A 27219-nucleotide genomic window follows, 5' to 3' on the forward strand; every position below is an offset into this window, starting at 1 on the left:
TTGGTAAAAGACCAAGTCCATATTATTGCAAGAACAGCTCAAATAATCAAAGAGAAACGACAGTCCATGATTACTCTCATGAGGACTGCCACAGGAAAGGAAGACCCAGCGTTACCTCTGCTACAGAGTATGAGTTCATTAGAGTTAACTGCACCTCAGATTGCAGCCCAAATAAATGGTTCACAGAGTTCAAATAACAGACACATCTCAACATCAACTGTTCAGAGGAGACCGCGTGAATCAGACCTTCATGGTCGAATTTCTGCAAAGAAACCACTACTAAAAGACACCAATAAGAAGAAGATACTTGCTTGGGCCAAGAAACACGAGCAATGGACATTAGACCGGTGGAAATCTGTCCTTTGGTCTGAGTCCAAATTTGCGATTTTTGATTCCAACCGCCGTGTCTTTGTGAGACGCAGAGTAGGTGAACAGATGATCTCCGCATGTGTTTTTCCCACCGTAAAGCATGGAGGAGGAGGTGTGGGGGTGCTTTGCTGTTGACACTGTATGTGATTTATTTAGAATTCAAGGCACACTTATCCAGCATGGCTACCACAGCATTCTGCAGTGATACTCCATCCCATCTGGTTTGGGTTTAGTGGGACTATCATTTGTTTTTCAACAGGACAATGACCTCCAGTCTGTGTAAGGGCTATTTGACCAAGAAGGAGAGTGTTGGAGTGCTGCATCAGATGACCTGGCCTCAACAATCACCTGACTTTCACCCAATTGAGATGGTTTGGGATGAGTCAGACCGCAGAGTGACGGAAATGCAGCCAACAAGTGCTCAGCATATGGGGGAACTCCTTCAAGACTGTTGGAAAAGCATTCATCATGAAGCTGGTTGAGAGAATGCCAAGAGTGTGCAAAGCTGCCATCAAGGCAAGGGTGGCTACTTTGAAGAATCTCTTTTCTTAACTCTTTTTTTTGAAATCTTTTTTTTTGGGGGGGGTTACTACATGATTCCATGTGTTATTTCATAGTTTTGATTTCTTCACTATTATTCTACAATGTAGAAAAGAGTACAAATAAAGAGAAACCCTTGAATGAGTAGGTGTGTCCAAACTTTTGACTGGTGCTCTATGTAAATAATGTTCTATTGACAGACCAACATTACTATTGGAGAACTATCAACCATGGCTGGACTTGAAAGTTCCCTCCAAAGTGGATGCCTCTCTATCAGAGGTATGGGACACTGGATCAAACTCATTTTATTTTGTGCCTTCTGGAAAGTGCTTCTGTCATTCTAAGATGTGATATGTTTTTGCTCTGTTTCAAGGTTCTGGAACTGGTTCTTGAAAACTTTGTGTATCCCTGGTATAGGTTTGTTACTGTATATTACTCACAAGTGCTCCGTGTTGCATTAAATACATCCTCTGGCATGGTATATGCAGACATATGACCATTTTCTTTTTTCCTTCCTGTGAAGGGATATCACAGACGATGAGGCGTTTGTGGATGAGCTGAGAGTGACTCTGCGTTTTTTTGCCGCTGTGCTCGTACGTCGAACTCAAAAGGTGAAACAAACAGAATTTAGACTATTCTAGATATCAGATGATTTTTAAAGATTATATATATTTTTTATAATATTTATGTCCTATGTTCTTTCTCAGGTTGATATCCCAGGTCTTATCACGGCCAAACTGCTTAAAGTTTCCATGAAGCACATTGAAATAATAACCAAAGCAAGGCAAAAAGGTAATCATCTTAATTTTTAAATATCTTTTACTGCCAGAGTTCTTTCCAAAGAGTGGAACTTTGACCAGTGGACCCTTGACTTGTTTCTACCCCCTAGTGAAGAACGCTGAGTATCTGCAGCAAGCAGCACTGGAGGAGTACGGCCCTGACCTGCACGTGGCACTACGCAGTCGCAGAGACGAGCTCCTCTACCTCAGGAAGTTGACTGAGATGCTCTTCCCCTATATTTTGCCCCCCAAAGCCTGTGACTGCAGGTAACATGGCACCATATTTCTTGAGGCAATATAGGTCATTGTCTCCTGGGTTGTGTTCATTAGGGCACACTGTTATGACAGAAAACAAAATGTCGAATTTCTTATTAGTTGTTCAGATAGTGCCTTCTTGTTTCGGGGAGTTTCTGTTTCATGCTAACTGTATACGAACCCGGTCTCTGTTTTCCCATTTCTCTCTTTCATACCCGTCTCTCCACTCCTCAGATCGCTTACTCTTCTGATAAGAGAGGTGTTGGCTGGCTCTGTTTTCCTCCCCGCCTTGGACTACCTGGCTGATCCTGTAAGTGCTTTGTAGCCATGAAACATGTTTATTTTAGAAAATATAGGTAAAAAAAAATGTATTTCACCTTTTATTTAACCAGGTAAGCTAGTTGAGAACACGTTCTCATTTACAACTGCGACCTGGCCAAGATGAAGCAAAGCAGCGCGACAGAAACAACAACACAGAGTTACACATGGAATAAACAAGCGTACAGTCAATAACACAATGGAGAAAAAAAAGTCTATATACAGTGTGTGCAAATGGCATGAGGAGGTAAGGCAATAAATAGGCCATAGTAGCAAAGTAATTACAATTTAGCAGATTAACACTGGAGTGATAGATGAGCAGATGATGATGAGCAGATGATGGTGTGTAAGTAGTGATACTGGTGTGCAAAAGAGCAGCAAAGTAAGTAAAAACAATATGGGGATGAGGTAGGTAGATTGGGTGGGCTATTTACAGATGGACTATGTACAGCTGCAGCGATCAGTTAGCTGCTCAGATAGCTGATGTTTAAAGTTAGTGAGGGAAATGTAAGTCTCCTGCTTCAGCGATTTTTGCAATTCGTTCCAGTCACTGGCAGCAGAGAACTGGAAGGAAAGGCTGCCAAAGGAGGTGTTGGCTTTGGGGATGACCAGTGAGATATACCTGCTGGAGCGCATGCTACGGGTGGGTGTTGTTATCGTGACCAGTGAGCTGAGATAAGGCGGCGCTTTATCTAGCATAGACTTATAGATGACCTGGAGCCAGTGGGTCTGGCGACGAATATGTAGCGAAGGCCAGCCGACTAGAGCATACAGGTCGCAGTGGTGGGTGGTATAAGGCGCTTTGGTAACAAAACGGATGGCCTGTGATAGACTGCATCCAATTTGCTGAGTAGACTATTGGAAGCTATTTTGTAGATGACATCGCCAAAGTCGAGGATCGGCAGGATAGTCAGTTTTACTAGGGCAAGTTTTGCGGCGTGAGTGAAGGAGGCTTTGTTGCGAAATAGAAAGCCGCTTCTAGATTTGATTTTGGATTGGAGATGTTTGATATGAGTCAGAAGGAGAGTTTACAGTCTAGCCAGACACCTATGTATTTGTAGTTGTCCACGTATTCTAGGTCAGAACCGTCCAGAGTAGTGATGCTAGTCGGGCGGGCTGGTGCGGGCAGCGAACGGTTGAAAAGCATGCATTTGGTTTTGCTAGCGTTTAAGAGCAGTTGGAGGCCACAGAAGCATTGAAGCTCGTTTGGAGGTTAGTTAACACAGTGTCCAAAGAAGGGCCAGATGTATACAGAATGGTGTCGTCTGCGTAGAGGTGGATCAGGGAATAACCCGCAGCAAGAGCGACATCGTTGATATATACAGAGAAAAGAGTCGGCCCGAGAATTGAACACTGTGGTACCCCCATAGAGACCGCCAGAGGTCCGGACAACAGGCCCTCCGATTTTACACACTGAACCCTGTCTGCGAAGTAGTTGGTGAACCAGGCGAGGCAGTCATTTGAGAAACTGAGGCTATTGAGTCTGCCGATAAGAATACGGTGATTGACAGAGTCGAAAGCCTTGGCCAGGTCGATGAAGACGGCTGCACAGTACTGTCTTTTATCGATGGCGGTTATGATATCGTTTAGTAGCTTGAGCGTGGCTGAGGTGCACCCGTGACCAGCTCGGAAACCGGATTGCACAGCGGAAAAGGTACAGTGGGATTTGAAATGGTCAGTGATCTGTTTATTAACTTGGCTTTCAAAGACTTTAGAAAGGCAGGGCAGGATGCATATAGGTCTGTAACAGTTTGGGTCTAGAGTGTCACCCCCTTTGAAGAGGGGGATGACCGCGGCAGCTTTCCAATCTTTAGGGATCTCGGACGAAACGAAAGAAAGGTTGAACAGACTGGTAATAGGGGTTGCAACAATGGCGGCGGATAATTTTAGAAAGAGAGGGTCCAGATTGTCTAGCCCAGCTGATTTGTACGGGTCCAGGTTTTGCAGCTCTTTCAGAACATCTGCGATCTGGATTTGGGTGAAGGAGAAGCTGGGGAGGCTCGGGCAAGTAGCTGCGAGGGGTGCGGAGCTGTTGGCCGGGGTTGGGGTAGCCAGGAGGAAAGCATGGCCAGCCGTAGAGAAATGCTTATTAAAATGTTCGATTATCATGGATTTATCCGTGGTGACCATGTCGCCTAGCCTCAGTGCAGTGAGCAGCTGGGAGGAGGTGCTCTTGTTCTCCATGGACTTTACAGTGTCCCAAAACTTTTTGGAGTTAGAGCTGTTTGAAAAAGCTAGACTTTGCTTTCCTGACTGACTGTGTATTGGTTCCTGACTTCCCTGAACAGTTGCATATCGCGGGGACTATTCGATGCTATTGCAGTCCGCCACAGGATGTTTTTGTGCTGGTCAAGGGCAGTCAGGTCTGGAGTGAACCAAGGGCTATATCTGTTCTTAGTTCTAAATTTTTTTGAAATGGGCATGCTTATTTAAGATGGTGAGGAAATTACTTTTTAAAGAACTACCAGGCATCCTCGACTGACGGGATGAGGTCAATATCCTTCCAGGATACCTGGGCCAGGTCGATTAGAAAGGCCTGCTCGCAGAAGTGTTTTAGGGAGCATTTGACTATGATGAGGAGTGAGCGTTTGACTATGATGAGGAGTGGTCGTTTGACCGCGGACCCATAGCTGATTCATATAGGATTGTTGTTTTCAGGCTTGATATAATTTGCAAGTCTTTCCGAGGACATAAACAAGCCAGAATGGGCATAGATTTTCTGTTGTAAATCAATGCTCATTCCCATTTTAGGACACCGTGAACCATTTGCTTCTCATATTCATCGACAACTCTCCTCCCGAGGCCGCCATGGAGCCCAGCTCAACCTTGGTTCACTTCCTGCACAAGTACTCTGACGTTCGCAACAAGAAGCCCTCTGTAAGTAGCCAGGTAACCCATCCCTTCCCCCTCTTCTCCCCATATACTGCCCTTCCAAACCACTCATCTTCTCCCCTCTTTCTCAGGTGCTGAAGCTGGAGCTGAAGGAGATCAGGGAGCAGCAGGACCTGCTCTTCCGCTTCATGAACTTCCTCAAGCAGGAGGGGGCCGTGCACGTTCTCCAGTTCTGCCTCACTGTGGGTAAGCAGGCTTTGGCCATTCGCCATTATCCCAGATATAGATCAATACAGACTGACAACTATGTACTGGCCCAGAAACTCCCCCCTTCCCAGTGTTTGGACATTCTGAAGGAAAATGGATAAGTGTAGGGTGTCCAATCAAAAAGGCATCTTTTGACCAATGGTTAAAATATGTTAATTGTGTAGATACTTTTCTAACTAAACAAATGGTCCAAACCTCAAATTTTATTTGTCACATACACATGGTTAGCAGATGTTAATGCGAGTGTAGCGAAATGCTTGTGCTTCTAGTTCCGACAATGCAGTAATAACCAACAAGTAATCTCACCTAACAATTCCACAACTACTACCTTATACACACAAGTGTAAAGGGATAAAGAATATGTACATAAAGATATATGAATGAGTGATGGTACAGAACGGCATAGGCAAGATGCAGTAGATGGTATAGAGTATGTAGGGTATATAAACATAAAGTGGCATAGTTTAAAGTGGCTAGTGGTACATGTATTACATAAAGATGGCAAGATGCAGTAGATGATATAGAGTACAGTATATACATATACATATGAGATGAGTAATGTAGGGTATGTAAACATTATATTAAGTGGCATTGTTTAAAGTGGCTAGTGATACATTTTTACATAATTTCCATCAATTCCCATTATTAAAGTGGCTGGAGTTGAGTCAGTATGTTGGCAGCGGCCACTAATGTTAGTGGTGGCTGTTTAACAGTCTGATGGCCTTGAGATAGAAGCTGTTTTTCAGTCTCTCGGTCCCTGCTTTGATGCACCTGTACTGACCTCGCCTTCTGGATGATAGCGGGGTGAACAGGCAGTGGCTCGGGTGGTTGTCCTTGATGATCTTTATGGCCTTCCTGTGACATCGGGTGGTGTAGGTGTCCTGGAGGGCAGGTAGTTTGCCCCCGGTGATGCGTTGTGCAGACCTCACTACCCTCTGGAGAGCCTTACGGTTGTGGGCGGAGCAGTTGCCGTACCAGGCGGTGATACAGCCCGACAGGATGCTCTCGATTGTGCATCTGTAGAAGTTTGTGAGTGCTTTTGGTGACAAGCCGAATTTCTTCAGCCTCCTGAGGTTGAAGAGACGCTGTCTGTGGGTGGGTGGACTGAAAAACAGCTTCTATCTCAAGGCCATCAGACTGTTAAACAGCCACCACTAACATTTAGCGGCCGCTGCCAACATACTGACTCAACTCCAGCCACTTTAAAAATGGGAATTGATGGAAATTATGTAAAAATGTACCACTAGCCACTTTAAACAATGCCACTTAATATAATGTTTACATACCCTACATTACCCATCTCATATGTATATGTATATACTGTACTCTATATCATCTACTGCATCTTGCCATCTTTATGTAATACATGTACCACTAGCCACTTTAAACTATGCCACTTTATGTTTACATACCCTACAGTACTCATCTCATATGTATATACCGTACTCTATACCATCTACTGCATCTTGCCTATGCCGTTCTGTACCATCACTCATTCATATATCTTTATGTACATATTCTTTATCCCTTTACACTTGTGTGTATAAGGTAGTAGTTGTGGAATTGTTAGGTTAGATTACTTGTCGTTATTACTGCATTGTCGGAACTAGAAGCACAAGCATTTCGCTACACTCGCATTAACATCTGCTAACCATGTGTATGTGACTAATAAATTTGATTTGATTTGGACCAATTCAGCTTGTCTGTGATGTGTACACCGAGGAACTTAAAACTTTCCACCTTCTCCACTATTGTCCCGTCGATGTGGATAGGGGGGTGCTCTCTCTGCTGTTTCCTGAAGTCCACAATCATCTCCTTTGTTTTGTTGACGTTGAGTGTGAGGTTATTTTCCTGACACCACACTCCGAGGGCCCTCACCTCCCTGTAGGCCGTCTCGTCGTTGTTGGTAATCAAGCCTACCACTGTAGTGTCGTCCGCAAACTTGATGATTGAGTTGGAGGCGTGCATGGCCACGCAGTCGTGGGTGAACAGGGAGTACAGGAGAGGGCTCAGAACGCACCCTTGTGGGGCCCCAGTGTTGAGGATCAGCGGGGTGGAGATGTTACCTACCCTCACCACCTGGGGGCGGCCCGTCAGGAAGTCCAGGACCCAGTTGCACAGGGCGGGGTCGAGACCCAGGGTCTCGAGCTTGATGACGAGTTTGGAGGGTACTATGGTGTTAAATGCTGAGCTGTAGTCGATGAACAGCATTCTCACATAGGTATTCCTCTTGTCCAGATGGGTTAGGGCAATGTGGTTGCGATTGCGTTGTCTGTGGACCTATTGGGTCGGTAAGCAAATTGGAGTGGGTCTAGGGTGTCAGGTAGGGTGGAGGTGATATGGTCCTTGACTAGTCTCTCAAAGCACTTCATGATGACGGAAGTGAGTGCTACGGGGCGGTAGTCGTTTTGCTCAGTTACCTTAGCTTTCTTGGGAACAGGAACAATGGTGGCCCTCTTGAAGCATGTGGGAACAGCAGACTGGGATAAGGATTGATTGAATATGTCCTTAAACACACCAGCCAGCTGGTCTGCGCATGCTCTGAGGATGCGGCTGGGAATGCCGTCTGGGCATTCGTTCAAAGTTATTGGAGTTTTTACCCTTGTAGGATGGCCAGAATTAGGGTTAATAAATCAATGGAGGCCAGAGGTAAAATATTTTGTCAAAAATCTGGAAAATTACATTACTGGCTATCTGACAGGCTCACTTTCCTGTTGATCGTTCTTCTCGAATCCGCAGGACTTAAAACAATATAGAGGTAAGATGGATATCGATTTTTGAGACTTGACAATTAGTACACCCTAATAATTAAAAGTAATACGCTATGAAAGCGACGTGTTATTTACGAGCAAGATGGTGGCATAGGAGTTTTGCTCACTCTTGTGCAAAGTTTTTAAATGCTAATTCTAGTGTTCTTTTGACCATCTGAACTAATCACGTACAAGAATGAGCGCTGAAATGCCTGCCAAGAGAAATATCAACATGTTGGAGCCGGCTACTCCGTCTCTGTCTACAAATCAAGAAGATAAGAAATAAAGCTGTTAGCATCCCTCTGTACATGGGTCTACAGGGACGCAGCTCCCCGTCAAAGAGGAGTTGGTTCTATCTCACTTGCTCCTGATGTCGGGAAGGCTTGCTGAGCTAAAAGAGTCTATCCGAAATGTGCACTGATGTAAAAACTACTAAAGTCACAGTGATCGTCATCCTCGCAGACATCGAATCATTCAAGATGAAATTCACAAAATTTGAGATTGAAATTGCGAAGGTAAACCAGTCCGCCACAACACAATCAGCCCGCACAGACACAATACAAGCGGAACAGCGTGAACACCATGATATCAACATCAATGCGGAGAACATCCAGGGCATGACGGATCGTTTAGCCGAGATGGAGGATTATTCATGCCGCTCATCCCTACGCCTGGTCTCGCTTTCTGAGACCCAGGAGGGTAGCGACGCTATTTCATTCCTGCAGAAGCCGCTACCTGTGGGGCTCTTCAGCCTATTATCCCGCGGGGTGATTGAGATGGAACGCAAACACCGCGTCTATACTACATTGTGGTAATATTATTTTCCCTAAAACATGCCATTTCATCTGTATGGGTCTTTTTCTTTTGCTCATAGTCTTTCATTTTGAGGCCTGAGCATGAGAGAAAAGTATCAGAGTATTCTAAAGTCTTCTATTTATTATAATAAAATTGCATACCCTTATGTGAACTTCCTTTTTTGCTGCTTCACTGCATCTTTTCCTTGGAGTCTTGAAGCTGGTTTATATTATGAGTGTAGCGGCTTCACTCGGCAGTGGATTTAGTTTATATCTAATATAGAAGAACATTATACCTTTTTTTGTTGTTGTTTATGGTTTGCATGGTGTACCCATATTGTCAGCATATTGTGGTATCTGGTGCCCACGGGGGTATGACTCAGCATCTGCATGTCACCAATGCATGGGGAAAGGGAAAGAGCAGGTAGTATTAATGGATTGTTGTGTGACCTACACTGAGTGTACAGAACATTAAGAACACCTTCCTAATATTGAGTTGCACCCTCCCGTTTTGCCCTCAGAACAACCCCAATTCGTCGGGGCATGGTCACTACAAGGTGTCAAGCGTTCCACAGGGATTCTTGCCTATGTTGACTCCAATGCTTCCCACAGTTGTGTCAAGTTGGCTTGATGTCCTTTGGGTGGTGGATCATTGTTGATACACACGGGAAACTGTTGAGTGTGGAAAAACCCAGCAGCTTTGCAGTTCTTGACACAAACCGGTGCACCTGGCACCTACTACCCCGTTCAAAGGCACTTAAATATTTTGTCTTGCCCATTCACCCTCCGAATGGCACACATACACAATCCATGTCTCAATTGTGACAAGGCTTGTCAATCCACCTTTAACCTGTCTCCTCTCCTTCATCTACACTGATTTGAAGTGGATTTTACAGGTGACCTCAATAAGGGATCAAAGCTTTCACCTGGATTCACCTGGTCAGTCTATGCCATGGAAAGAGCTCTTATTGTTAATGTTTTTGTACACTCTGTATAAATATACTTATGTACTTGAAATACAGGACAATCAGATCTACTATCCTATTGTCCTGTGTCTTTTCTTTCGATACTTATGACTAGTATTTTTTTGCCACTTGGGGATTCCAAGAAATCAAACACTGGAACTAAGCGAGCACTATGTCTTGATTTTATTCAGAGGAAAAATATTGATATTACTTTAATACAACAATCACATCTGTTGAAAGAGGATGTTCATAAATGTAGCAATACCCTTTTCAATGTAGTAGCTTCTTCTGTCCTAAATAGGGCAAGAGGTGTGTGGTGGTTTGTAGAACTCTAGGTATCAGCATTATAGACTCCTGGAATGACAGTGAAGGCAGGATCATTTATCTCTGTATATGCTCCAGTCATATTTGATAAAACCTTAATTTCACTATCTAATATATTGATTCAATTGTCCTTTTATTATTATTATAATTTTATATATTTCATTTATTTTAAAATTTGGTCAAAGAAGCACACATGACTGCAGTTACTAACCCATGTTTAGATAGATCCAATCCAACTATGAGCAGCTCACGGACGTCTACATCCAAGGACCTCCCAACGTCTGATCTCAGACCTTAGTCTGGTTGATCTTTGGAGACCGAGAAATCCATCTTCTAAAGAGTTTACTTTCTTTTCTCGTAGACGTCAGTATTACTCAAGGATTGATTACATTTTGTCCTCTGTCACTATGTCCATTATTACAGAGCACTTAGATCCTCCATTCTACTTTATCAGATCACCATGCAAACTGTTGTATTTTTGATTTCAACTCACAAACCCAGAGCACCTTGTTGGAAATTGAACGTATCTTTACTCCAGAGTTCATTTCTTTTAATATTAATTCAGTAGTTGATTGTCTGGGAGGCTATTTTAAATGATTTGTAAAGGACAATACAACATGGTTTGCATCCCATTTGAATAAATCTAGAACGACGAGAATATCTGTTTAGAAAATAAATATTAATCTCTGGATTTAACCCAGCAATCCTCCTTTTGTGATTCAAAGGCTCTTCAGCTCCGTCTTTAAGAAGCGAGCTGAATTCCTTACTCAGGCATCAAGTCAATTTTTATTTATTTATCCGGAGGTCATTGCAAAACCATTAAAAAGTAATGATAGCCATCCATCACATCTTCTAAACATTAAACTCTGTTTTTAATGAGCGGCTGCCCTCTCGGCAATTCATTCTCAAGGAGACATTGTCACTGTTTACATTCACAATTAAATAAATATTGTCTGATTTTTACCTTGATCAACTTCTTAAATCTGAGTTATAGCTTTATACAGACAATTGTCAGGCCTTTCTTGACAATATTGATCTTCAGAAGCTGTCAGGCTGAGGCTGATGATCTGGGCAATTTTTTTATTTTTTATTAAAATAACCTCGGCCAGATGGAATCCGTGTGGATATGCATTTATTTTTTGTTGCTTGGTAGGTTGTGCGTGTACTATTAGTTTGCTTCCGATTTGTTGCCTAATCAACCCTGGGTTAAGTCTAGTTGGACATTTCCCTTTATCCCCACCAGAGGAATTCAACGACAAGATCCTATGTCCGGAGCTGTCGGACTCTGAGATGCTGACGCTCCACGAGGAGGTGAAGAAGATCTACGAGACCTACTGCCTGGACGAGAGCATCGACAAGATCCGTTTTGATCCCTTCATTGTAGAGGAGATAAAAAATAGTGAGTCACAGGGATTTGTTTGGCATTTCCAGTTTTAAGGCACGATCGTTGTATTCGTCATAGCTTTTGTCATAGCTCAGTCATAGCTTTTTGTTATTTTCTCTTTGAGAACTTATAATAACGTATCCTCTCCTTCAGATATGGATTTTAATATGGTATCTTCAGCCTTATCAACAGAATGTCTATAAATACTGTTTATAAATAGCCATATGAACAGTTTTATTAACAGAATGTTCATTATTACAAATGGCAGCTTGGTTAGGTTATGCTCATGTGGTAGGTTTCCCTCCCCAGTTGCTGAGGGCCCTTATGCCGGGGTGGTGAAGCTGCAGACCATGCGCTGCCTGTTCGAGGCCTACGAGCATGTCCTGTCCCTGCTGGAGAACGTCTTCACCCCCATGTTCTGCCACAGCGACGAGGTCAGGACTATGGTTGCAAAGGGAGGGTATATTACTCGAAACTTTCAAAGTCTACCAGAATTTGTGTCTTTCAAGGATTTGATGTAATCTATCACAAGACATCTAGTGGCCCTTTTGGGTACTTCAGATTACCACAGGTGTCTGTCATGTCTCTGGCCCTCTTGTGTGGCCGTATCACATGTACTCTGAACAAAAATATAAACGCAACATGTAAAGTGTTGGTTTCATGAGTTGAAGTAAAAGATCCCAGCAATGTTCCATATACACAAAGCTTATTTCTTTCAAATTTAGTGCACAAATTTGTCTACATCCCTGTTAGTGAGTAGCTCTCCTTTGTGACGATAATCCATCCACCTGACAGGTGTTTCATATCAAGAAGCTGATTAAACAGCATGATTATTACACAGGTGCGCCTTGTGCTGGGGGATATAAAAGGCCACTCTAAAATATGCAGTTTTGTCACACAACACAATGCCACAGATGTTTTGAGGGAGCGTGCAATTGGCATGCTGACTGCAGGAATGTCCATCAGACCTGTTGCTAGAGAATTGAATGTTAATTTCACCTACCATAAGTCACCTCCAACGCCGTTTTAGAGAATTTGGTATTACATCCAACCTGCCTCACAACCGCAGACCACGTGTATGGCTTCATGTGGGCGAGTGGTTTGCTTATGTCAACGTTGTGAACAGAGTGCCCCATGGGGGCGGTGTGGTTATGGTATGGGCAGACATAAGCTACAGACAATGAACACAATTGCAATTTATTGATGGCAATTTGAATGCACAGAGATGCTGTTACACTGCATGAAGCAAATTAGGCACTACATACTGACTGCTTTTCTGATCCACAACCCTTTTTTGTTTAAGGTGTCTGTGACCAACAGATGCGTATCTGTATTCCCAGTCATGTGAAATTGATAGATTAGGGCCTAATTAATTTATTTCAATTGACTGATTTCCTTATATGAGCTGTAACTCAGTAAAATCTTTGAAATTGTTGCGTTTTATATTTTTGTTTAGTATAACATTTACATATAATGAAATATGATGATAAAAAAAAAATATATATTTATAACTAAATTATTGAATACCATTGGTGTTTTAATATGAGGGTCTCACCATAAAATATACTTTTATATTTGTTTTACACACCTGGGGATTTTCTTTTTTTAATGAAAGTCTATGTATTTGTTGTCAATGTTTTGGCGTCAAACTGGTGGCAGTTGGTAAATTACAGGTAGCTTTGCAACCCTAGTCTCACACACACAAACACACGTGAGATCATGTCGTCAATACTGGACACACGACTGACCAATGAGCTTGTGCAGCAAGTCATCATACATTACACTACACAGATTCTCTCATTTTATTATCATACTGAAACATGAGGTGAAATAGTGTTGTCTTCTACCGATCCCTGAATACATGGAGTATCTGGAAAGTAGTTATTCATAAGATTCCTTAGATATCATGGTTATGGCCTGGTGTTTTTCCTGTTCATGTCAAATGATCAGGAAAAACGCTGGGACCCGATCACGGTACTTTGTTCAGTGTTAAATAGATAGTCAGGGAGGGGAGGAGGTCCTAATATGTGTGACTGGTTTCCTCCCTGACCCTTTTTTTTCAGTATTTCAGGCAACTGTTGAGGGGGGCCGAATCCCCCGCCAGGAACTCTAAACTGAGCAGGTGGGTGCTGTTTTTCCATGGCTATAGAACAATGGTTGTATCTATATTGTGTCTATGTTCTGTGTCTTTCTTAACGTAGGCTTGTCTTTACTGTGCACCCGTGGTGTCGGTAGACTAGTTAATCTCAAAGGCACAGTTGAGCTTTTTGGATCCTTTTTGTGCTCACAAGTACATAAATTCTCCCATCAGAATTTGGTTTAGGACCAAAAGGGAAATCCGAAGCTCCTCTATGCCGTATTAACTCATTCACCAGGGTGTCTATCACAGGAGGTTGGTGTCACCTCAATTGGGGAGGACGGGCTCGTGGTAATGGCTGGAGTGCGAAGGTTGAATGGCATGAAATGCATCAAAACGCATTGATGCCAATCCATTCGCTCCGTTCCAGCCATTATTATGAGCCGTACAGGTGTGTACAGATAACATTGGACTTATACTACTCAAGCTAAATAAAGATAGACTGTTATCTGTACACACCTGTCTCACAGTGGCTAAGTTCAGTTAGTGTCTGTCGTCTGGTAGTGTGCTTGAGTGGCCTGTCATCTTTAACTCCTTGTGCCTGCTATTATTCCAGAAATAGCCTGAGTTTGGATGACATCCGGTGAGTATGCCCCCTCAGTATGGTGCTCAGCAACGGCTGTCCATTGCCGAGTTAACGCTGCACGCAAGATATGTAACTATACTTGCCTGGATGCAGTCTGAGGAAAAGAATACTGCCTTTGTAACAAACTCGACAAACCCTGGTGGAGTTTAGTCAAAGGCGCTATGTATAAACAATCGCCTCCTTTTTATAACGCACATTGTTAAAGAAAAGTGAGAAAAATGTATTTTTTTGCACAGATCTGTGCTCCCTTGCAGCAAAAAGGAAGGTAGGGTGGGGAATAGTTATTGTTCTCTCGTAGGAACAGTCTTTGTTATAAAGGCAGTGGTCAAGGCAGCATGGACTGTGGTTGTCAGAAAGGAGGAGGTGAACGAGGAGAATTTTTTAAGTAGAGAATGGCACTTTCTGCTTCGGCACCCCCATGCGTGAACACTGGCCCTGTCGCTAACCCCCTCCCCTTGTCTGTCTCTCTCTCACCAACTGCTCGCCTATATCCACCATCTTGGACAGTGCTTGTTTTTTTTTTTATCCATCCATCCCTCTGGATGTTCCATGCCTTACACACTGATGGCTCCCCGCTCTAAAGCTCCTGGGAGTGGGACTATGCCCAGAGCCCTGAGTCCCCGTCCAGCACCCCTGGTTCCTCCTCACCTGCATCCGTTAACCACCACCTTCATGTCCAGTCCATTGTAGCCCTTCCATCCGGCTCTTATGGCTGTCTAACCTCACGCCCTGGCTCGCTGAAGTAAGTCGGGGTCCATTGCGAGGCCCGTGTGTATCCTACATCCCACCTCTATAAATCGCCCTCGCCTCCCATCTCCTACGCATGGGTACTTGTCTTGTGGTGCTAATGTTTCTTGATTTGTTACCCTACCAGCATGGCCTCCTTGTTTGTGACCTTTATGGGTCTTGATTTGAATGTGTCAATTTTGTGTTGCCTTTCAGTGTTCATTTTTGATTAGGGTGACTACACAGTGTGTGGTTTCATCAGTCATTCACAAAGTGTCAGTGTTGTAATTGTACTTTTTTACTTGGCTAAAGCAACATTAGTTTGTTTTCAAATGAGTGTGGTTTGAGTGTATACCCCAAGCCACTCTCATCCTATAATCTCGTCAATGATTTTTCATCCACTTCTATTTTATTAATCCATTCAATTCACTGTTATCTGTGGTCTGGTGTGGCTACCCTGGCTTCTACCTCCCCCACCTCAACCCCGAACAATATACAGTATCCCTTCTGTCTTCCAGTCCTGCACCCACACTGCATGCGATTTTCTGAAGCCATGCACAACTCCTGCATTGTCACAAAATTAAACAATCTCTCTTCTTTGGCCTGCAGGAACACCTCGAAGCGGGGCGAGTCGTTTGGGATCAGCCGCATCGGCAGCAAGATCAAGGGGGTGTTCAAGAGCACCACCATGGAGGGAGCCATGTTGCCCTCTTACGGACTGGTGGAGGGAGAGGATGACATGGTGAGTAGTGTGTGGCCACTGGGCTGCAGTGTGGAGCCAGGATTAGTTAGGATCGCACACTCAGGAAATGAAGGATTCATGGTAGAGGTGAAACTATGGAAGTCTTGGTAGATATGGTTTCTGTTGAATCCATATGGTATATGATGATGTCATCCCGCAGAGTGTACCTTGAATATGAAAGATGGGCTTGGGACTCTACTTCTTTGAATTTTGTTGTTGATCATTTTAATTTTGAAATAAATTCGCCAGAGACTTTATGAAGCAATACTGATTGCCAAGAGGAGTCATTTTTAAAGGTTGTGAGTTTTCACTTAAAGGTTGTGATTTTCATTGGAAATCTGGTTGATAGATTACAATTGCACGGTCAGGTAGATAAATAAACTGGAATGGTGGCCTGTTGACCCAATTTCAGTATCAGAGGTACTCTTTTTGTTTCTTGTCCTCTGTCCCAGTGCCCATAAACATCGTACGGTGATGTACTGGCCTGTATGTTTGCTTATTCAATACCATGATGTGTTTCTTTGTACTAAGCAGACAACAATTAGGTTGAACTATTTTTTAGTATATAATTTCTACTTGATGTTAATGGTGAACACTCTGCAACAAATTCACCAAAGGGGAAATCTTTAGCGTTTCTGCTAAGAAAATATATAATGTTGAACTCAACTAAAAATGGTTTATGATCATGTTTGATTCACTGACCGAGACCCCTGCCCTGCCCCCTCTGACTAGGTATCATCATCATTCCCACAGCATTGCACAGCCGACCTCAGTATGTTTCTCTTCTTCTTCTCCCAGAGCCTTCCGTAGCTGACCCACTAGATAGTTCACACTCTAGCTATATTTTACCCCCACTAGAGCTGCTGTCAGTGAATACATCTCCCATTTTACATCCTGTACTTTGTTGTTTGTTCTAGTACGTCTTGTATATGTCACTCAATATCAGTGGACCTTTGCAGTGTGTCTCCCTTTTTACATTGTGGATCTGTGCGGCTTCACACAAGCTTTACCATGTATGGGACCACAGACCAGGCACCTATTCACAAAGAGTCTTAGAGTAGGAGTGCTGATATACATGCACCAGACAGTTTTTCTTTTAGGTACAACCGTCTAGTACCGGTTCGGACCCCCAGCCAGAATTCTTATATATAATACATGCCATTTAGTAGACGCTTTTATCCATAGCGATTTACAGACATGCTTGCATACATTTTACGTATGGGTGGTCCTGGGAATTGAACCCACTATCCTGGCATTGCACGAGCCAAAGCCATGCTCTACCAACTGAGTTAGAGGACCAATTATTTTGGACATGGATTCTACAAGGTTTCGGAAACGTTCCACAGGGATGTTTGTCCATGCTGATGCGATGGCATCACGCAGTCGCTGCAGATTGTATGGTGGTACATTCATCCTGCGAACAGCCCATTCCATCTCATCCCAAAGATGCTCTATTGGGTTTGGGCAGCAGCAATGTTCAGATACACTGTGGTGTTCAATTGTTGTTCAATTGGTATCAAGGGACGTAATGTGTGCCAGGAAAACATTACCCACACCTCTACACCACTGCCACCAGCCTGTATTGTTGACACCAGGCAGGATGGGTCCATGGACTCGTATTGCTTACGCCAAATCCTGACTCTGCCATCAGCATGACGCAACAGACCTGGGATTCGTCGGACCAGGCAATGTTTTCCCACTCCTCAATTGTCCAGTGTCGCGTGCCCACTGAAGCCGTTTCTTGTTTTTAGCTGATAGGAGTGTTGCAATAGCCTACTCTGAGAACCTTTTGTGACTAGAGGCCCAGATTCCATACCAAACTTTGACTGTCATTCATTGTCTTGACCTTCACCCTCTTATCTCTGACCGCCCTCTGTCTGTGGATGGGCTCTGTCAGGTGGAAGAGGCCATGATGGTTCTGGAGGATGACTCCCCCATGGAGGCCGTCAGTACCCCCAGCACCCCTCGCAATCTCTCAGCCTGGACCATCACCATCCCCTACATAGACTTCTTCGATGATGACATCAAGAGGGAGAGGATCCCCGTGTTCTGTATCGACGTGGAGCGCAACGACAGGAAGGCTGGTGAGATTTACAGGATGCTCTGGGATCAGTGTGGCTTACAGGTGAAACTAGGCCCAGGGGCTTAAGCATTACCTACATGCTGGTCTGGGATCAGTGTGGTGTACAGGTGAAACCAATACTGCTGATACTGTACAGTTGAAGTCAAAGTTTACATACACTTAGGTTGGAGTCATTAAAACTCGTTTTTCAACCACTCCACAAATTTCTTGTTAACAAACTATAGTTTTGGCAAGTCGGTTAGGACATCTACTTGGTGCATGACACAAGTAATTTTTCCAACAATTGTTTACAGATTATTTCACTTATTCACTGTATCACAATTCCAGTGGGTCAGAAGTTTACATACACTAAGTTGACTGTGCCTTTAAACAGCTCGGAAAATTCCAGAATTTGACATCATTTGAGTCAATTGGAGGTGTACCTCTGGATGTATTTCAAGGCCTATCTTCAAACTCAGTGCTTCTTTGCGTGAAATCATGGGAAAATCAAAAGAAATCAGCCAAGACCTCAGAAAAAAACTGTAGACCTCCACAAGTCTGGTTCATCCTTGGGAGCAATTTCCAAACACCTGAAGGTACCACGTTCATCTATACAAACAATAGTACGCAAGTATGAACACCATGGGACCACGCAGCCGTCATACCGCTCAGGAAGGAGACGTGTTCCGTCTCCTAGAGATGAACGTACTTTGGTGCGAAAAGTGCAAATCAATCCCAGAACAACAGCAAAGGACTTTGTGAAGATGCTGGAGGAAATGGGTACAAAAGTATCTATATCCACAGTAAAACAAGTCCTATATCGACATAACCTGAAATGCCGCTCAGCAAGGAAGAAGCCACTGCTCCAAAACCGCCATAAAAAAGCCAGACTACGGTTTGCAACGACACATGGGGACAAAGATTGTACTTTTTGGAGAAATGTCCTCTGGTCTGATGAAGAAAAAAAAAAAGTGAACTGTTTGGCCATAATGACCATCGTTATGTTTGGAGGACAAAGGGGGAGGCTTGCAAGCCTAAGAACACCATCCCAACCGTGAAGCACGGGGGTGGCAGCATCATGTTGTGGGGGTGCTTTGCTGCAGGAGGTACTGGTGCACTTCACAAAATAGATGGCATCATGAGGAATGGAAAATTGTGGATATATTGAAGCAACATCTCAAGACATCCGTCAGGAAGTTAAAGCTTGGTCGCAAATGTTTTTTTTCTCCAAATGGACAATGACCCCAAGCATACTTCCAAAGTTGAGGCAAAATGGCTTAAGGTTAACAAAGTCAAGGTATTGGAGTGGCCATCACATAGCCCTGACCTCAATCCCATAGAAAAACTGTGGGCAGAACTGAAAAAGCCTGTGTGAGCAAGGAGGCCAACAAAACCTGACTCGGTTACACCAGCTCTGTCAGGAGGATTGGGCCAAAATTCACCCAACTTATTGTGGGAAGCTTGTGGAAGACTACGCGAAACGTTTGACCCAAGTTAAACAATTTAAAGGTTATGCTACCAAATACTAATTGAGTGTATGTAAACTTCTGACCCACTGGGAATGTGAAGAAAGCTGAAATATATCATTCTCTGTATTACACTGCTCAAAAAAATAAAGGGAACACTTAAACAACACAATGTAACTCCAAGTCAATCACACTTCTGTGAAATCAAACTGTCCACTTAGGAAGCAACACTGATTGACAATAAATTTCACATGCTGTTGTGCAAATGGAATAGACAAAAGGTGGAAATTATAGGCAATTAGCAAGACACCCCCAATAAAGGAGTGGTTCTGCAGGTGGTGACCACAGACCACTTCTCAGTTCCTATGCTTCCTGGCTGATGTTTTGGTCACTTTTGAATGCTGGCGGTGCTTTCACTCTAGTGGTAGCATGAGACGGAGTCTACAACCCACACAAGTGGCTCAGGTAGTGCAGCTCATCCAGGATGGCACATCAATGCGAGCTGTGGCAAGAAGGTTTGCTGTGTCTGTCAGCGTAGTGTCCAGAGCATGGAGGCGCTACCAGGAGACAGGCCAGTACATCAGGAGACGTGGAGGAGGCCGTAGGAGGGCAACAACCCAGCAGCAGGACCGCTACCTCCGCCTTTGATACCAGTGTCCTTCCTAACTTAGTTGCCGAAGAGGAAGGAAATCGCTCAGGGATTTCACCATGAGGCCAGTGGTCGCTTTACAACAGTTTAATGGTCACAATACTAACCTAATTGACAGAGTGAAAAGAAGCAGGCCTGTACAGAATAAAACTATTTCAAAACATGCATCATTTTTGCAACAAGGCACTAAAGTAAAACTGCAAAAATTAACTTTATGTCCTGAATACAAAGCTTTATGTTTTGGTCAAATCCAACACCACACATCACTGAGTACCACTCTTCATATTTTCAAGCATGGTGGTGGCTGCATCATGTTATGGGTATGCTTGTCATCTGCAAGGACTAGGGAGTTTCTTAAGATAAAAATTAGCAGAATAGAGCTAACCACAGGCAACATTTTAGATAACCTGGTTGTCGGCTTTCCAATAGACACTGGGAGACAAATTCACCTTTCAGCAGGACCATACACAAAGCATAAAACACCATGGCCAAATATACAGTGCCTTCGGAGAGTATTCAGACCCCTTGACTTTTTCCACATTTTGTTAGGTTACAGCCTTATTCTAAAATTGATTCAATTGTTTTTTCTCCTCATCAATCTACATACAATACCCCATAATGACAAAGCAAAAACTTTTTTTTTTAATACATTTTTGCTAATTTATATTTAAAAAAAATAATAGAAATATCACATTTGCATACAGTACCATTCAAAAGTTTGCACACACCTACTCATTCCAGGGTTTTTCTTTAGTTTTACTATTTTCTACATTGTAGAATAGTAATGAAGACATCAAAACTATGAATTAACACATGGAATCATGTAGTAATCAAAAAAGTGTTAAACAAATCAAAATATATTTTTATATTTGAGAATCTTCAAAGTAGCCAACCTTTGCCTTGATGACCGCTTTGCTCACCCTTTGTCTCGACCCTGACTAGTCTCCCAGTCCCTGCCGCTGAAAAACACCCCCACAGCATGATGCTGCCACCACCATGCTTCACCGTAGGGATGTTGCCAGGTTTCCTCCAGACGTGACACTTGGCATTTAGGCCAAAGAGTGTAATCTTGGTTTCATCAGACCAGAGAATCTTGTGTCTCATGGTCTGAGAGTCTTTAGGTGCCTTTTGGCAAACTCCAAGCGGGCTGTCATGTGCCTTTTCCTGAGGAGTGGCTTCCGTCTGGCCACTCTACCATAAAGGCCTGATTTGGTGGAGTGCTGCAGAGATGGTTGTCGCTCTGGAAGGTTCTCCCATCTCCACAGAGGAACTCTGGAGCTCTGTCAGACTGACCATAGGGTTCTTGGTCACCTCCCTGACCAAGGCCCTTCTCCCCCGATTGCTCAGTTTGGCTGGGCGGCCAGCTCTAGGAAGAGTCTTGGTGTTTCCAAACTTCTTCCATTTAAGAATGTGTTCTTGGTGACCTTCAATGCTGCAGACATTTTATGATACCCTTGCCCATATTTGTGCCTCTACACAATCCTGTCTCGGAGCTCTACAGACAATTCCTTTCACCTCAAGGCTGGTTTTTACTCTGACATGCACTGTCAACTGTGGGACCTTTTTATATAGATAGACATGATTTGGAAAAGCACATATCTAATCAATTACATTTACCACAGGTGGACTCAAAGTTGTAGAAACATCTCAAAGATGATCGATGGAAACAGGATTCACCTGAGCTCAATTTCAAGTCTCATATCAAAGGGTCAGGATACTTATGTAAATAAGGTATTTCTGTTTTTATTTTTTAATAAATTAGCAAAAAAAATGAATATCTGTTTTTGCTTTGTCATTATGGGATATTGTGTGCAGATTACTGAGTATTTTATTTGATCAATTTTAGAATAAGTCTAACGTAACAAAGTGGAATAAGGCAAGGGGTCTGAATACTTTATGAAGGAACTGTACACTGTGGTTATTTACAAGATGACATTGAATGTTCCTGAGTGGCCTAGTTACAGATTTGACTTAAATCGGCTTGAAAATGTATGGCAAGACTTGAAAATGGCTGTCTAGCAATGATCTGCAACCAACTTAACAGAACTTGAAGAATTTTAAAAAGAATGTGCAAATATTGTGCAATCCAGGTATCCAAAGCTCTTACAGACTTACCCAGGAAAATGATTCTAACATGTTGGGGGTTGAATACAGTTGAAGTCGGAAGTTTACATACATCTTTAGCCAAATACTTTTAAACTCAGTTTTTCACAATTCCTGACATTTAATCCTAGTAAAAATTCCCTGTCTTAGGTCAGTTAGGATCACCACTTAAAAAGTCCTAACCGATTTGCCAAAACTATAGTTTGTTAACAAGAAATTTGTGGAGTGGTTGAAAAATGAGTTTTAATGACTCCAACCTAAGTGTATGTAAACTTCCGACTTCAACTGTACTTATCTAATCAAGATAGTATATTAGTGTTTTATTTGTCATTTTGTTTTCCCAATGTTAGACTTTTTCTTCCACTTTGACATTCGAGTATTTTGTGTAGATCGTTCACAAAAAAAGACAATTAAATCCATCTTAATCCTACTTTGTAACACAACAAAATATGGAAAAAGTCAAGGGGTACTTTCTGAAGACAGTATGTCCACTCTTAATATTGATGTATTGTTCCCCTTTGTATTTCACAGTGGGTCATGAGACCGAGCACTGGTCTGTGTACAGAAGATATCTAGAATTTTATGTCCTTGAATCAAAACTCACTGAGTTTCATGGTAAGTACATGTTTTAGATGATTCTTCAGGTTTCAGTCCCTGTAACCACTCATCGCATCGTCCATTGTAAATTGACAGCCAGAACATATGAATCTCGAACATTGGCCAAATGTTTCTTCTCACACTGAATAATTCCACCCATTTCTAAGAATAGTTCTAACAGTATTTTCACATTGTTTGATTGTCTTCAAGCCTTCTCATCCAGGATTTGTTTTTATTTTGTGCTCTTCTGTCACAACAGGCTCATTCCCAGACGCCCAGCTGCCTTCCAAAAGAATCATCGGCCCCAAGAACTATGAGTTCCTGACCTCCAAGCGGGAGGAGTTCCAGGAGTACCTCCAGGTAGGTAGTCATTATGGACTAAACAAGCGCCGGGGTGACGTTTCCCATAGGTACAGATGTAGGATCAGCTTCCCCTCCCCGAATCCTAACCTTAAACATTAGTAAGGACAATACAAAATTGACTCAAGATCAGCGTCCAGGGGAAACTTCACCTTACAACAGAGAGGCCATGCTTCAGGAAATAGCTGGTCTCTCCCAATGGATCTATGTCAGCTGATGTAGAGGCTCGAGAGGTATTAGCAACCAGAGGGTTTATGGTTCAAATCCCAGGGCTGCTGGGTTCAGAATCTACCACCAAACACCAAATACAGGGTTACTGTGGTTGACCCTGAACTGGTTCCAGCTTCTCAAGTATGTGTGCTGACTCGGGGGGTGGGGAGCCTAGGACACATTTCCATTGTTACAAATTAATAACAAAGTGCTATTCTATGCCAGCCCTCACTGAATATGTCAACAAAGTGAAGATGTGATCTTTCTGTTTATTTTCCAGAAACTGCTCCAACACCCTGAGCTGAGCAACAGTCAGCTGCTAGCAGACTTCCTCTCCCCTCACAGTATGGACTCTCAGTTTGTGGACAAGATGCTCCCTGATGTCAATCTAGGTATGCAACACTGGCCAAGTAGCCTCGTCTCAGATTATGTTTGTGCCATCTTGCCGACTCCTATGGTCATTGTAACGTGGCCAAGAGTTCTATGTTAATAACATCTCTCACAACCTGCTCTCCTGTTGAACTCATTGTTGAACTCATTTGAGTTTAACATGGTTTATTTTCCGACAGGGAAGATCATCAAATCGGTGCCCAGTAAACTGATAAAAGAAGTAAGTCATGCATTTTCGACTTGGGTTGGGAAAAAACGTTGTGGTGGCGTCCTTGTAAAATAATTCCTGGGATAGTCATTTAGGAATGTAAGCCAAACATGCCTGTGGAATCCACTTATAAGTCATGTCAGCTATGTTATTATAGTATGCCAGTTGAAATAAATGTGAACAGCAGGGATCCAATGACTCAAGTAACACATTTAACTGTTTAAGAGGGCTTTCACAGTAACCTATAAGGAATCTCCCCTGTGTTTTTTTCTGTTTCAGAAAGGGCAGCATTTGGAGCCATTCCTCAATTCCTTCTTTAACTCCTGTGAATCGCCCAAGCCCAAACCCAGCCGGCCAGAGCTGACCATCCTCAGTCCCACGTCAGAGAATGATAAGAAGGTGGGCTTACACTACACCTGGGTCTAAATAGTATTTCAATTCTTTCAAATATTTTAGGTGCGCTTGATTTGGCTTACCTAGCCTGCTGAGTTGGGGTGGGGGAAGGTTTGACTTTGCACTAGTCCATTGGTTCCATTAGACTGGGGAAGCTAATTCAAATGCACGTTAAATATTTGGAAGAGATGCAAATACTTTTTCGACCTGTGTCTGGCATGCTTAGACTCCCATACTCACACACGCTTACCTTAGTTGACAAGTGTTTCGTGTTTCTAGTTAGGAGAGCCACTTGATCGCTCAGCCAAATTGGAACAGATCCTTTAAATATAACTGCTGGATGTGTTTTTACATGTTATTTTGTTATTCCCCTCCATTTTAAAGTGTTGTTGACCTTTGCTTGAACTCCCTAGCTCTTCAATGAACTATTCAAGAACAATGCCAACCGATCAGAGAGCACGGAGAAGAAACATAACCAGAACTACTTCATGGAGATGATCACTGTGGAAGGAGTGTATGACTACTTGATGTTTGTGGGTAAGTCGGCCCCACCCATAGCATTTGTCCATCCAGCGACAAAGTAGTGCAGGAATATAACGCTCAATTCTAAATTGGTCTCTACTAGGTACTAGTGGAGATATGAAAGAATTAAGTAGGTGTAAACAATATGGTGGAAATTCTATCTATCCAATCAGAGGGTAAATCAGTGTTATTGCCACCTTACATAAATCCTATACATATTTAGAAAATCAATAATTGATTGGACATAACCTAGCATCTCATCATCACTCTCCCACTGCTTGACTGTCATTGGCAGGTCGAGTGGTCTTTCACATCCCTGATTGGCTGCACCATCTGCTGATGGGCGGGAGGATCCTGTTAAAGAACACCCTGGAGGCGTACACAGACCACTACCTGCAGCATAAACTGGACAAGGTGTTCCAGGAGCACCGCCTCATTTCTCTCATCACCCTGCTCAGAGGTCGCTAGCTTACCTCCGACCTTCTACTGTTTTCTTCTTCCAATTTCTTTTTTCTACATATTTTTCATTATTATCCTATTTTGTAAAAAAAAAGAAAATGTATATACAAAAGCAATGAGTGATATGACTCTTATTTTGATGTGTGTCCTTGTGATGTACTAGATGCTGTGTTCTGTGAAAACAGTGAGCCACGCTCCTTGGCAAATAAGCAGAAAAGGGCCAAGAAGACCTTTGAGGAAATGATGAAATACATTCCAGGTCCTTAGTAGATCTCTTAGATTCAGATGGTTTCATGAAGTACATCTCAAGTTAAAGTGGGAAACTTGGCTAGGATTATTAGGTCTTATTTTGGGTTCTATGTAGTTGAAAACGTGTTTTTAATTTTTGCTATAAAGTCAATAATTTTTTTATTATTAATTGAAAACAGTCAGAAGTCAATTGATTTGACCCTCTAAGATGACGAGTGTTTTCCCTTCAGAATTCCTGGGCAAGTGTATTGGAGAAGAGGCCAGGTACGAGGGGGTCCGCCTGCTCTTCGATGGACTACAACAGCCTGTTCTTAACAAACAGGTACGACAATGCAGCGAGGCATCTAAAGTTACAACTAGTGTCACACAAAGTACAGGAGAATGCAGGGTTGAAAAGAATACTATCATATATCATTGTTTCAAATGCACCAAAACTGACTTGGTTGAAGTGTGAAAGCTCATTAGCGTCCTCATGCATTGTAGGGTCCTTTATAGGCTCCCCAGGCATTGTAGGGTCCTCAGGCATTGTAGGGTCCTTACTAGGATCCTCAGGCATTGTAGTAGTTGGAGGCTTGTGAAGGCCAGTTAGTCAGTGAATTGTTATCCTACATGTAAACACCAGAAAGGCAGCTTATTATTATAATTATTATAATAATTTCAGACAGACCATGTGTAACATGAGTATAAGGTTGCTACATACTGTAGCTCATGAATGTAGCTCATGGGCAGCTAACATAAAACATCATGAGAACAGTGTGTTTAGTACAGTACACTGCACTACATAGTTTACCACAATGTATTGCATCTTTTAAGGGTTGTTAATCTAGACCTTATTGCTGTACTGTATGATTTAGACAGCAGTAAACACATTTTAGATCCGTGATGAAAACTACAATTTAGGAATTTGTATTCATTCTAATAATCCCTCTGCATAATTTTTCCTCAGTTGACCTATGTCTTACTGGACCTGGCTCTTCTAGAACTGTTTCCTGAACTGAACAAGGTAAATAGATTTATTTCAATTTAACTTCAAAAGGGAGACGCCCGTATATCTGGTAAGAGTTGTGTTGGAACATGAAATTCGATTTACAAGACGTTTCTGTACACTACTTGAAATGTTTAATTCACTTAATTGAAAGGGCAACATTTTGGTCTACCGACCGACAAGTATAAGTGCATTGTGTAAAAACCCTTAACCGTCACCCTATTATCATTCCAGCAGTAATCATTGTTTATACATATTTTTAATTCATGGATTTGATTCATTTTTTCCCCCCAGCAGCCGGGACAGAAGGAGACTCCTAACATGGCTCCATGGATGTAGCAAGAGGATGGGGACTCGCTTTAGTCTTTGCTTTATCTGTTGCATGTGCAATAGACTGTGTACATACAGCACTTAAACCATTGATACCGCTGCACTTGTGATAATTTTTACTGTAAACTGTGCTTAGCCTGTCATTTTTTTACCATTGACAATTTCCTAAGATACAGATTCGTAAAAGTATAACACTGGAAAAATGTGTTTGAAGATAAGCATGATTATGCTAATAAAATATTTATTGATAAAATAAAAAAACATCCTGACTGTCAAGACTCATAACATTAATCCGACTACGCTTGTCCAAACTTGGTCACGGATTTTGTAAACTTCCCCACATGGTTTCTGGTTTCCTGTCTGGCCTGTATCAATACGTGTTCAGATCTATGACTCATTTTAGTCTGCACTCTGCGGTAGTCGTTAGCAACATGCAGTCTTCCCTTCCTAAGCCTTCGAAATAGGGAC

The 27219-nt window shown here is 42.7% G+C and overlaps 1 protein-coding gene across 5 annotated transcripts in view; it reads left to right on the forward strand.

Moving 5' to 3' along the window:
* LOC139530591 (sorting nexin-14-like) overlaps window positions 1-27027 on the forward strand; it is a 30528-nt gene extending 3501 nt beyond the window's left edge. For 2 of the 5 annotated variants that reach the window (XM_071327127.1, XM_071327128.1), the window contains exons 5-29: window positions 1110-1188; window positions 1283-1326; window positions 1433-1520; window positions 1617-1701; window positions 1799-1955; window positions 2178-2253; window positions 5013-5138; window positions 5225-5339; window positions 11437-11592; window positions 11887-12011; window positions 13641-13699; window positions 14884-15042; window positions 15636-15768; window positions 17666-17852; window positions 22580-22663; window positions 22905-23005; window positions 23496-23607; window positions 23785-23825; window positions 24093-24212; window positions 24620-24743; window positions 25024-25188; window positions 25351-25446; window positions 25667-25758; window positions 26383-26439; window positions 26716-27027. In XM_071327127.1, the coding sequence (XP_071183228.1) occupies window positions 1110-1188; window positions 1283-1326; window positions 1433-1520; window positions 1617-1701; window positions 1799-1955; window positions 2178-2253; window positions 5013-5138; window positions 5225-5339; window positions 11437-11592; window positions 11887-12011; window positions 13641-13699; window positions 14884-15042; window positions 15636-15768; window positions 17666-17852; window positions 22580-22663; window positions 22905-23005; window positions 23496-23607; window positions 23785-23825; window positions 24093-24212; window positions 24620-24743; window positions 25024-25188; window positions 25351-25446; window positions 25667-25758; window positions 26383-26439; window positions 26716-26760 (2626 nt within the window). In that variant the 3' untranslated portion in view covers window positions 26761-27027. Of the gene's footprint in view, window positions 1-1109; window positions 1189-1282; window positions 1327-1432; window positions 1521-1616; window positions 1702-1798; window positions 1956-2177; window positions 2254-5012; window positions 5139-5224; window positions 5340-11436; window positions 11593-11886; window positions 12012-13640; window positions 13700-14270; window positions 14298-14883; window positions 15043-15635; window positions 15769-17665; window positions 17853-22579; window positions 22664-22904; window positions 23006-23495; window positions 23608-23784; window positions 23826-24092; window positions 24213-24619; window positions 24744-25023; window positions 25189-25350; window positions 25447-25666; window positions 25759-26382; window positions 26440-26715 lie in introns of all 5 variants that reach the window. The other 3 variants (XM_071327129.1, XM_071327130.1, XM_071327131.1) reach the window with 3 other exon arrangements.
* Window positions 27028-27219: the final 192 nt, after the last annotated feature.

This window comes from Salvelinus alpinus, chromosome 9, assembly GCF_045679555.1.
Source record: "Salvelinus alpinus chromosome 9, SLU_Salpinus.1, whole genome shotgun sequence".
NCBI classification, from domain to species: domain Eukaryota; kingdom Metazoa; phylum Chordata; class Actinopteri; order Salmoniformes; family Salmonidae; genus Salvelinus; species Salvelinus alpinus.